Source organism: Notolepis coatsorum (genome assembly GCF_963971535.1).
Source record: "Notolepis coatsorum genome assembly, chromosome: 2".
Taxonomy (NCBI): Eukaryota; Metazoa; Chordata; class Actinopteri; order Aulopiformes; family Paralepididae; genus Notolepis; species Notolepis coatsorum.
In genome coordinates, this window is record NC_140166.1 from 228288404 (window position 1) to 228300083 (window position 11680).

An 11680-nucleotide genomic window follows, 5' to 3' on the forward strand; every position below is an offset into this window, starting at 1 on the left:
AGTGGGATGTTCTGAAGCCAGATTGGAATTCGTAGATTAGATTTTTTTCCGCTATGTACTTTTCGACCTGTTCGTAGACTATTTTTTCCATGACTTTCGAGATGGAGGTGAGAATAGAAACAGGGCGGTAGTTGCCTGGGTCTAATTTGCTGCCCTTTTTGTGCAGAGGGGTCACCCTCGCAATTTTGAAGTCCTTGGGGACGTGTCCCTGTTTTATGGAGAGGTTTATTATGTGTGTGATGATTGGTGTGATGGCGGCTGCTGAGTCTCTGAGGAATTTGGAGGGGATGTTGTCATGGCCAGTGGCCTTGTTAGGTTGGAGGGCGCTCAGTTTATTGAGTACCTCATCTGTTGTTACCATTTCCAGCTTGAAGTCGTCCTTGCGGACCCCTAGGTTTTTGTAGAAAGCTACTATGTGTTCTACCCCATAAAGCCCTGAGTGGGAGGGTAGTTTGTTTACCAGTGTTGTGGCTATGTTTGTGAAGAAAATGTTTAAGTAATTGGCTACATCCAGCTTGTCTGTGATGAGCGTGTTGTCAGTTTTTATGTTTATGTTTGAGAATCTGGTTTTAAGTTTTTTACTGCATCCTAGTGGATTATTGAGTAATTTCCAAAGTTCACGTGGTTTGTTTTTGTTTTCCTCAGTTTTGTCATTGATGAAATTCCTTGGTAACTTTTAGGTATGTCCGTTCGAGAATGAGGACCATTGACAACTCTCTTTGAGAGGGAGGGACATTCATCTCCGGAAGGCAAAAGCAATAAAATAAGATACTAGTATGTTGAGTCAGGTACTGCACCTGATTGAAGAGCCTCAAGCTCTAAACAAAAGGTCGTGCAATTAGATATAACAACATGGAGATACTTTGAGGAATCTATCTGGACAATGTAGACAGAGACAGACAGGCAGAGAGATGAATGTAACGAAAACCTTAAATGGATTGGAGTGTATACTTCTTTGCCAGAAACGCATGCACAATAAAAATAAACATAAACACACACACAAACACAAAGGACAGTCAGAGACTGTCACCTAGTGTGCCATTACTTTACCAGTAAATACAGAAACTTCAGCCACTGAAGGAAAACACAGTCAGACTCAGACTCTATACTTTTCCAGGAACACACTCGGTCACTTTGTCAATAAAACTATTTGAGACAATGAATCCACTTAAATATTGCAAAAGCACCTGTGTTTGAGCCGTTTTAAAATGCAGGTCAAAGAAACAAAAGCTCAGATTTAACCATCCCAAATCATCAGTCATAAAACACACATTGCAATTAAGATGTCAAGTGCACAAGGGGAAGTTAACGTCAACACACGACCACAAAGCCAAGAGGCAACCAAGACATGTTGGAAATTATACACGAAACAGAAAAGAGAAGAATATAAAAACATTTAAAAAAGAAAATACAAGTCACCTAAAAGGAATTTCAAAGGGTTCCCGCCCAGAGAGAGAGAGAGAGACCCGCCCAGTGTTAAAATGCTCATCCCAAAGTGTCATGTCTTCTGAGGACATGGCACCCCTCGTTAAAGACGACATCAGAGCAGGGAGGGGCCTCCATCCTAGGTAGAGTGTGTGACGCTGGGGACCGACTTGGTATAAATACCAGGAGCCCAGTGCCCTGGAGAACAGCAGCAGCAGCACCTCCAGCCTCCTCCAGCCTTCAGGAGATACAGCTCTGTACCGGGACTGCAGCCTCCTCCTGACCCCACTGTTCTTTGGAGCATAAATCTGCTGGTAGGTGTGACTACTTCCTCTTGATTGATTGATTGATTGAAAACTTTATTAACAGATTACAGAATGGGTACAATACAGTACGGCTCAATACACACAATTGTTAAGGGGATGCAGACCAGAGAAAGACTTTCGTCTTGTTTACATCAGGGTCCCCCATTTTCAATTCATAAGGTGACGAGACAACAGGCCAGTATAACAATGGGACAGCGTCCTTAACCTGTGCCCCCAAAAGTGGCCATTTTAGTTTTCATTTTTGAGGACTGCATACCTTTTTTGCAACCCAAAACAACATACTTTATACTTATAGCACATGCATGAGCCTGGTCTCTTTTGAAAGATGACATTCTGAAGTTTCTGATTCCAGAGTAAAATTCACTTTCAGTGCTAATGAAATAGAGTAACATAGGTCTGAACTTGAGTTGTAGAAAAACTTGTTACTCAAGTTTTTCTGTAGTAGTTAGTAGTCCAGAGGTAGTATTTCCCCAGAAGGTGGTATGAATCTGTCCATAGCCTGAAGCCTTATGTAGTACATGTCCAAATTTCATAAAGATCCATTCAGAAATTAGTGATTAGGAGTGATTTTGGTAAACTGTGTACAAAAGACTCATAGACTTCAATTCATTCGGCTGTTTTTCTCTTCCTGTTTTCGCTAGTTCGTTTTTCACCTAGATCCCTGATTCATACATCCCCCTCGTGGGGGTATCATTGGAAAGCCACACTCATTGGCTACAACCCTCCACAATCATTTTCAAGATCACCAAATGATTGACGGAACTAGAGCCCCAAGAGTCGGGAGTGGTATTTTGCGCAATACCGTGTACTTTGCACAAGCCTCAAATGTAACTCAAGAACCGCTGAGCGGATTTTGTCGGATTCTGACGCTATCGACAGGCAACAAATAAGCCTTCAATTCGATATATATATATATTGTATTACAAAATATGCACACCCAAGCCACTAGCGGTCACCAAAGTGCCGGTGGGCAAATCGTCCTAAAAAGGGCCCACACCGTTTTTCTCCCAGTCCTTATGCCAATTCCCAATCCCCTTCCTGGTCGTTGCGCACCTACCCCGACAGTCGGTCTGGGAGAGTGGAGGCTATCACATGCTTCCTCCGACACATGTGTAGCCAATCAACCGCTTCTTTTCACCTGGCAGCGCGGACTCTCACTGAGAGAGTGGAAGGATCACACTACCTCTCCTAGATCCTTCCCTCGCTGAGCAGGCGCCCCGACCAAACTGTAGGAGTCGCTGTTTACAATGACCAGGACCCACCCACCGGCTTTCCCACCCTCTAACACTGCCAATTGTGTTAGTATGACGGCCGGCCAAGCCGGAAGCAACGCAGAGAGCTGGGCTCGATACCAGTATATCCTGCGTTGGTGACAAGCGACTTGCCCGCTGCGCCACCCAGCCGCACCTCGTGTAATCATTTGTATGGGTTCCGATTACTGCTTCACAACAGAGACGCTAGCGATGTTACAGTTCTTGTTGTAAATGTGATCATTTCTTTTACATGTTTAGCTTCTTCCGAAGATGGACCTGAGGATAACAAGCATTCTCTTCGTGCTCCTGGCAGCATGTCCTCCAGTCAAGAGCAAGCGTAAGTTGCATTCAATGGTTGTAGAAACGTGCACGTTCATGTAGAAACATGCACTATTCACAATGAAATGTGTGCCTAATGTTCTGGTGGCAGTCTGAACAGAGGGGGCGACAGTGGCTCTGGAGGTAGAGCAGTCGCCTCGGCCGTCCTCGTGTGAATGTGAGGAACAAACTGTAAAGCGCTTTGGATAAAAGCGCTATAAAACTGCACCATTTACTATTTTTATTTACCACAACGACAATAAGGATGCAAGGCAGGTTAAAATGCCATTCTGGCAAATGAGGATATGGGTGAACACACGCAAAGAAAGGAAAAAACTGCATCTATCTTCGATTTAGTGATCAAACTTCAGCCCAGCACGTTAGGTAACCCGTAAATGGCAGCAGCAATAAGGCAAACACACAATTTGCTAATCCATCATTTTGATGCACAGAATCAAAACAACACTCGGGCCAACTTGAGTAGAACAAAGAGTAGCGGATGAAAGATGACAGTTACAGTGCATTATCCTTTTATAAAGTTCATCCTTCAAGACCTAAACTTGTGACATAATGATGTTGCAAAGCAAGACAACAATCAGATTCATAAAACTTTGGAGCGCATAGTAACTGAGCACATGATAAAGGTAAAGATGTCAAACAACCTAAAAGCCAAAATTAGCTCGTATATTTTTTATTAATCTCTGGCAAAAGATGTTTAGAAATCCATGTGTGATGATGTCTCATCAGTTCCATCTACCAGTACAATTATATTGTAATTCAATCACAAATTGCTTATTGTGGAATGTTAATGTCATAGATATAATCGTTTCAGCTTCAGGTGCACCATTTAAACAGTACTTAAGTATTGTAACGAAGTACAATTACTCAAGTACTTTACACCCCTGACCACTAGTGCCGTGGAGATTACCCTGAGAAAAAAAAGAGTGCTCTTCCCACAAAATCCCACAGCCTCTCTCTATAATCACAGGGGAGCAGTGTCCTATTGCTTTTAAATCAGGTTGTGGTCTTTTGGAATATAATACCAGGCCTGAGGTCACTTGAGGACCAAGGAACCCTCTGTAACTAACGTGGATGGGCCCGAAAAGTGGAAAAAGGATGTGGAGAGAGATGATGTGGGAGACAAATTTGCAAAAACCTTTATCTTGACTATAGATTATCTGCATGGCATTATTCCTTACTAGATACCAAGTTTGTTTTTTTTAACACAGAAAAGGTTGACTCAGATCTTCTCTCATGTGCACTGTATGAAGACACATTTATGCTTGTCGGATTGATGCTTGTATATCCCCTGAGACTCTGATTAGATACAACTAAATAAATAACAAGTGATGCTCGCCATTCATTACCATTACAAAATAAGGCACATCTATTAGATCCATGGGCTTTTTTAACAATCCATTTATAGTATCAGGTGAACTACTGGATCATAAATAGAATGTGCAAGTGATATGATTTGATTTGATTTGATTTGATTTTTTGATTTTATTAGGGATCCCCATTAGCTGGTGCGATAGCAACCAGCTAGTCTTCCTGGGGTCCACACACAAAAAAACATACAAAAACAATCACTATTGCAAAAACAAAATTATTAAAAGTCAGTACACACAATGCACAATGAACCTACTGTAACAATTAATATAGCTAAAATTACATTTGTGTAAAACAAAACAAAAATTACTTTACAGTGTTAAAAACAATTTAAAAACAATTTAAGATTCTTTTTAAAAGTGAATCTACTGTAAATGCAGCAGAGGTTCCGAGGCAGGCCATTCCAAAGAGTTAATGCTCTAAAAATAAAAGATCTCCCCAAAGCTCTGGTTCTAGGACCTGGCAATTCAAGCTGCCCACTACTGGAACCTCTAGTGTAATGCTCGTGCACAGTATTACTAAAAACAATCTGATTATGTATAAAAACAGGAGTTTTACTGCTCATGACCAACTTGAACAGCACAAGTATATTAAAAGACAATCTATTTTCAACGTTAAGCCAAGAGAGGCGGGCATGCATACGGCTCACATTAGACCTTAGTGAGCAGCCCAGTACCAACCGTGCTGCCCTGTTCTGGACCACCTGGAGCTTCCTGAGGTCACCACTGGCAGCAGATGACCACATCGCAGAGCAATAGTCAAGATGACATAAAAGGGGACGGGCAACAAAAGAAGCACATTTCCTGGAAATACCAATTGCTCATTATGGTACTGTATGCTTCAATGCAACAGATATACATTTCACCAGAAAACCAGCCATGAACATCCAACAATGTGACCCTGTACCAGAATGAATTGACCTATCTCAAACGCTGCCCCTCTTTTCTTGATCCTCCAATCACAACAGTTGGATTCCCTCGGGGGGAAAAAACAGGGATAGGTCAATTGCGATCATGTAACAGTTGTTTTGCATCATATGTAATGTAACCATATCTATACATTTTCCCCGCCGTAGCTCGTAATGGTCGAGGCGAGGCAGGACCCGTACGTGGCCCCTGGAATAGCGGCGTAGATGGTGAGAAACAGATGAGGAAGGCCCCCGTGTCGGCCTTCAGTGCCGGAAGAGCGGTCCTCCTCCACGAGGAGGAAGCACAATTCCGTCCATTCAAAAGCATTCAGTTCGCTCAGGTTCTGTACAACGATCAGAAAGACTATGACCTCCAGAGCGGTGTGTTTACCTGCCGGATCACAGGCCTCTACTATTTCTCCTACCACATGCATGCCGAAGGGCAAGGCTTAAGAGAACTGGTGGTGGCCCTTTACAGAAACGAGGACCGTCTCACCGAGGAGGGGATGTCTGGCAGTGGTGTCTTTAAGCTGCAAGCCCAAGACACGGTCTGGCTGTTTAGAACTATATCCCAGAACATTATCCTAGAACATTTTCACGGCTCTTTCTTTGGTTTCTTGATTGCCTCCATGTGAGTTCCACGGGGGACCCTGATGTAAACAAGATGAAAGTCTTTCTCTGGTCTGCATCCCCTTAACAATTGTGTGTATTGAGCCGTACTGTATTGTACCCATTCTGCAATCTGTTAAATAAAGTGTTCATTTATTCATTCATGGAATTCATTCATTCAATCATTCATTCATTCATTCATTCATTCAGTTCACAAAATAAATTAAACCTTAAATCCGTACTAAATATATGAACTACTCAGGGTAAAAGTCCAGTTTACAAAATGCCATTGAGATTGTGTTCTTGCTGTCGAATAAAGAACATTTTGTTACAATTTCTACGAATTGTCTCAATCATATTTTAACTGGCAAGGTCAGAAATTTGCCAAAATGCTGGGGTTTAATGAAAATTTGGAATTCATGGTTCAACCCAATTGTTCTTTTCCAACAACAATATATGTTGTGCCAGTAGTTTTAAGGAATATGAAATCTGAGGCAAATGTATTCCTAATAACATTATTTATTGTTAACTTTTGTCAGACACAGCCAGTGGTGCAGTCGTAATATCAGAACTGTCTGTACGCTGTTTAAATGACGCCACGTGCACGCGCCTGCGCATGCATGTTCCCTCGCGTGCGCACAGAACAGATGATTATTATGCATAATTTTTTGCATTAACATCGCCACTTCATAGCTTGCTTTGGTGCAGTTTTCCTTTGAACGGCAACGCTCTGCTCGCAAATTAGGCACACACACATGCTTCTGTATTTAGTGAAAAAACCTTCTAATTTCTACCGCTCCTGGAAGCGGCGGCCCTCTTCATCAACTTCTATTTTTTTAGGTGCTGTTGACAGAATCCGGCTATAGGGCGACAATAATGTGGTCAAGAGGCATGGTTTCTATCTTGAGCCTTAACTGGCGTGGTTTATTATTGACATGGCAGAGCATTAACACTACAGGTCTCCTCTCACTGAGAGACTGGGGGAAAGAGAAAGAATGGGAGGAGACATCTATATTTATACTCGCCACCTGGTGGTGTACCTGAGTGGCTCCGCCTAGAGCGCCCTCTAGTGGAAACAGTTATATATGCAGTTAGACAGTTACTGGTGGAAACAGTTATATATACAGTTAGACAGTTACTAACAATCCTACACACAACCTCTGACTTCAACACTCCCACTTAGGTTTGTATTAGCATACTGGATAACTTCTTTGAAAAACATTTTACAAAGGAAATAATAATAATAATCCAAAACATCAACAGGGTGTGACAGTCAATATTTTCACATTAAACATGACCCTTGAAAATCCCTTCAATTTTAATTTGGAACAGGTTTCCTCATAGTGTCTGCTACCCTGTCGTCCATTGGACAGTAAACCAGTGTCATCCTTTATTCCCTGATGACAGATCTGATGAGATGATATTTTCTATATTGACATGTTTACATCTATGTTGACACACTGGGTTCCTAGCAATCACAATGGTTCCCTGGTTGCCCTCATAAACAACAGCCTTCATATATACACAGTGTCCATTTTAAATGGTGTTGACAAAACGCCCCTCATCTTCAAAAACCACCTTATCTGGTATAGAGGATACATTCCAATTACCTATTACATATTAAGCAATATACTCAGATTCTTATCTCCATCACTTCTAGCAGTTGTTCTGGATAAATACACTCATGTATGGTCATCGCTAGAGCCGTATCTTCGGCTTCACTAGTTGATAGTGCCCCTGTGGGCTGCTTCTTTGTTTTCCCACGAAACCACTGAGCTGTCTGTATTCAAACTCACGCAAGATCCTGTACCTTTAAGACAACAGAAAAACATGTTTGGCTGTAATCCAAATGCTCCTCGGTGGGGCCAGCAAAATGCTGTGACAGTCCACTCTCTACGAACCATTGGTCAGGGCGGGTACACATTGTTAAATAAATGAGGCTAGCATCTCTATACATTTTCAGTTTCTAAGCATCCTCCTGATAGTCTTTGATCACATGGTGTTTCCCTTGATCTACATTCTTACATGTCTAAAAGTTTCAGGGTCTTTCCCACATAGTTACATCATTGAGAACATGGTAAGTCATCCACCTTTGTATTTAAACATGGGATCCATTTTTGTATTTAAACATGGTAAATCATCCACCTCTGTACTTAAACATGGAATTAAACAATCATCCACCTCTGTACTTAAACATGGAATTAAACAATCATCCATTTCAGTATTTAGACATGGACTCTAATCAGGTATTTTAAACCTGGGTTCTACTCCTCCCGTATTTAAACCTAGAGTATCCTCCTCCTGCCTTTAAGCAGTGTAGCCACCCTCCTTCATTATTTAAACAGAGTACCCTCCTTCACCATTTAAGGAATTTGCTACGAACCACACTTTATATTTGTTGTGGCCTTCAATACCCTCCTGGATTGAATACACCCATTTTCCTCCCACTGTCTGCCTGCCCTCTGGTAACTTGGTTGAATACACCCATTTCCCTCCCACTGTCTGTCTGCCCTCTTCGGGGGACAATGTGACCTCTTTAAAGGTCGGGGTTGCCCCACTGACTACCCTGTAGTAGTAATCAACCGGGGCAGGTGTACTGTCCTCCTCGTCACTCCCTTTCCGGGCATAGTCTGTCAGATACTTTGGGGGTTTGTGTTCCCTTGATCGCCCTCTGGGGGTCGCTGACTGTCTGCCTGCATGACCGTACTAAGTACACTGGGCCGATGTGTCTCTGTTTCTACACACCTTACTCTGGAGTCCAGCTCTGGCTCCTCTGTCTGTGTCTCGCTCTCACATGTTGCCTTTGTGACAAACTTGACTAGTATGTGTTTCTGCACTCTCCCATGGACTCGTTGCTCACTGGGCCGGCTAGGTCCGTGTCAACTAATGCAAGTGGTACCCTTACTCTGTCTGTGGGATTTCTGTATCTCGGTTGAGTAAACTTCCCCGTTTTGCACACTGCACAATTTTTGTCAGGTTGACGCTTTTCTCCTTCAATGTGCATGCCTTCTGACACTACTTGCAGTTTCAGTAAATCCTCGTAATTACAATGACCCATAAGCTCGTGCCATGTCTGAATATCGTGACTGGCCGTCACGCTACTTCTTCTTTTTCTTTCGGCTTTTCCCGTCAGGGGTCGCGCCCAACGGATCATCCGTTTCCATCTGTTTCTGTCATCTGCATCGTCCTCCGTCACTCCCACTGCCTGCATGTCCTCCTTCACTGTGTCCATAAACCTCCTCTTGGGCCTTCCCCTCCTCCTCTTTCCTGGCAGCTCCATCTCCAGCATCCTCCTCCCGATATACCCCACCTCCCTCCTCTGCACATGTCCAAACCATCTCAGTCTTGCTTCTCTCACTTTCTGCCCGAACTGCTCAACATGGGCCGTTCCTCTGATGTAGACATTTTCGATTTTGTCCAACCTTGTTACTCCCAGAGAGAACCTTAACATCTTCATCTCTGCCACCTCCAGCTCCGCCACCTGCTTGTTGGTCAGCGCCACTGTTTCTAGACCATACAGCATAGCTGTTCTCACTACCGTGCTGTAGACCTTTCCCTGGCCGTCACGCTACACATATCATTATTATCATTACACTTGTCGTTATCATTACGCTTGTCGTTGTCATTACACTCCGTTTGCAGATAATATATTCTCTGGTACATCTTTATGTCAAACCGTGTACCGTCAGGTTCTACAAGAAAATTTTTACCTTTATCGAAGAATACCTTGGCACCGCTTGCAGTAGCAGCTATTACAGAGAATAGTCCTTGTGGGAACGATGGTACGTAGAGAGCGTTCTTTAACGTCACCGTACGCCGGCGTCCCTTACTGTCGGTGAGGCATACCTGTGCGTCTCCTCTCTCTTGCGCCAATCCGTAGGTGCGTCTCCCGTCTGCTAGCTCCATGCTGTGCCTCTCTGGGTGGAAAGTGTCATCAAAGTTCTTGAACCGACTCCTGTCGTTGATGACATGGGACGACGCACCTGTGTCCACAATCAGTCCCCTTCTCTGGGCTCGCTGCAGCTGGGCCGGTCCGGATGTGCACGCCGTCCACGCCCCGAAAGCGCAGTCTTCTTGTCCCGTTATTCTCCGGGCGTCGTCTTGATCCGTCTCACGTCGACCGTCGCCGCCATCGTGTCCGCTGTCGTCATCCTGTCCACAGCCGTCTTCTTGTCCGTACCCGCCATCTTGTCCGTAGCCGCCATTTTGTCCGTGGCCTCCGTCTCGTCCATGGCCGCCGTCTCGTCCATGCGCGTATCGCGCGCTCTGGTCGTGCTTCTTCATGCACGCTCTGTCTGTGTGCCCTGTGGATTTGCAGAAGCTACACCAGACAGTCTTTGTGCAGTCGCTTCTCTGATGGCCTTTCTCTCCGCATCGCCAACACGCCAGTTCCGTCGTGGTCCTGGGTGGATATCTTCTGAGGCCTCGAAGTTCCTTAACTTAGCCTTGAACTGTCCCAGCGTCATGTCCGTTGAACCGTGTGTTACCAGGAGTGTGAACGATTTGTACAGCTCCGGTAGTCCTCTCATCATCATCGCCATCATTAGCCCATCGCTTGGTGCTTCTCCGGCACTCCTTAATGGCATTGTGATCTGCTCCGCTCTGTTGACGTATTCGGTCACAGTCTCGGTGGGCCCCTTTAGTGCTATGTAGAGGGCCACGACTCTGGGTATTCCTCGCCCGATGTAATGCTCTCTCAATACCTCCAGGCTTTCTCGGCCTCTGTCTTTAGTGTCGCGGAATATCAGCCCCAGGCTGGTGTTGTCGAGCAGCGGCGCTAACTCACAGTACGCGTCTGCGTTACGCTGGTCGTCCAGGGCTTGCTCTTCCGCCGTCAGTTCTCCCGTGGGGGCTGCCAGGATTGTCTCCTTCAGTCCCGCACCGTGCATGCAGCATAGCATGCGCTCTTCCCAGAGCTCGTAGTTCTCTGCTTTTCCATTGAATGAGGGCCATTTGCCCCTTCCCTTGTTTTCCATCCTCTTCGTTGGTGATAGGCATAGCTTTAGCTCTTGTTGGCCTAGCGTCTAGCCACGCGGTGCTCCTGGTGCTAACATAGCCTATACTTTAGCTAAGCTTGTATCTGGGCCCATAACCTGTTGACAGAATTCGGCTATAGGGCGACAATAATGTGAGAGGCATGGTTTCTATGTTGAGCCTTAACTGGCGTGGTTTATTATTCACATGGCAGAGCATTAACACTACAGGTCTCCTCTCACTGAGAGGCTGGGGGAAAGAGAAAGAATGGGAGGAGACATCTATATTTATACTCGCCACCTGGTGGTGTACCTGAGTGGCTCCGCCTAGAGCGCCCTCTAGTGGAAACAGTTATATATGCAGTTAGACAGTTACTGGTGGACACAGTTATATATACAGTTAGACAGTTACTAACAATCCTACACAGAACCTCTGATTTCAACAGGTGCATTCGATATTATTGCAGGATACATGGCCTC

At 44.5% G+C, this 11680-nt stretch overlaps 1 protein-coding gene across 1 annotated transcript; it reads left to right on the plus strand.

The window, feature by feature from the left end:
- The first annotated feature begins 1644 nt into the window (after positions 1 to 1644).
- Positions 1645 to 6327, plus strand: LOC311248133 (collagen alpha-1(X) chain-like). The gene is made up of 3 exons (XM_084337968.1): positions 1645 to 1739; positions 3263 to 3341; positions 5787 to 6327. Exons 2-3 carry the CDS (start codon positions 3275 to 3277, stop codon positions 6251 to 6253), a joined length of 534 nt encoding a protein of 177 aa, XP_084194094.1. The 5' UTR covers positions 1645 to 1739; positions 3263 to 3274; the 3' UTR covers positions 6254 to 6327.
- The last annotated feature ends 5353 nt before the right edge of the window (positions 6328 to 11680 follow it).

Bases quoted from the DNA above. Each gene is read 5' to 3' on its own strand.
- LOC311248133 (XM_084337968.1), top strand. From the start codon at position 3,275: ATGGACCTGAGGATAACAAGCATTCTCTTCGTGCTCCTGGCAGCATGT. The intron at 3,342-5,786 runs GTAAGTTGCATT...TCCCCGCCGTAG, and splicing joins TCCTCCAGTCAAGAGCAAGC to CTCGTAATGGTCGAGGCGAG.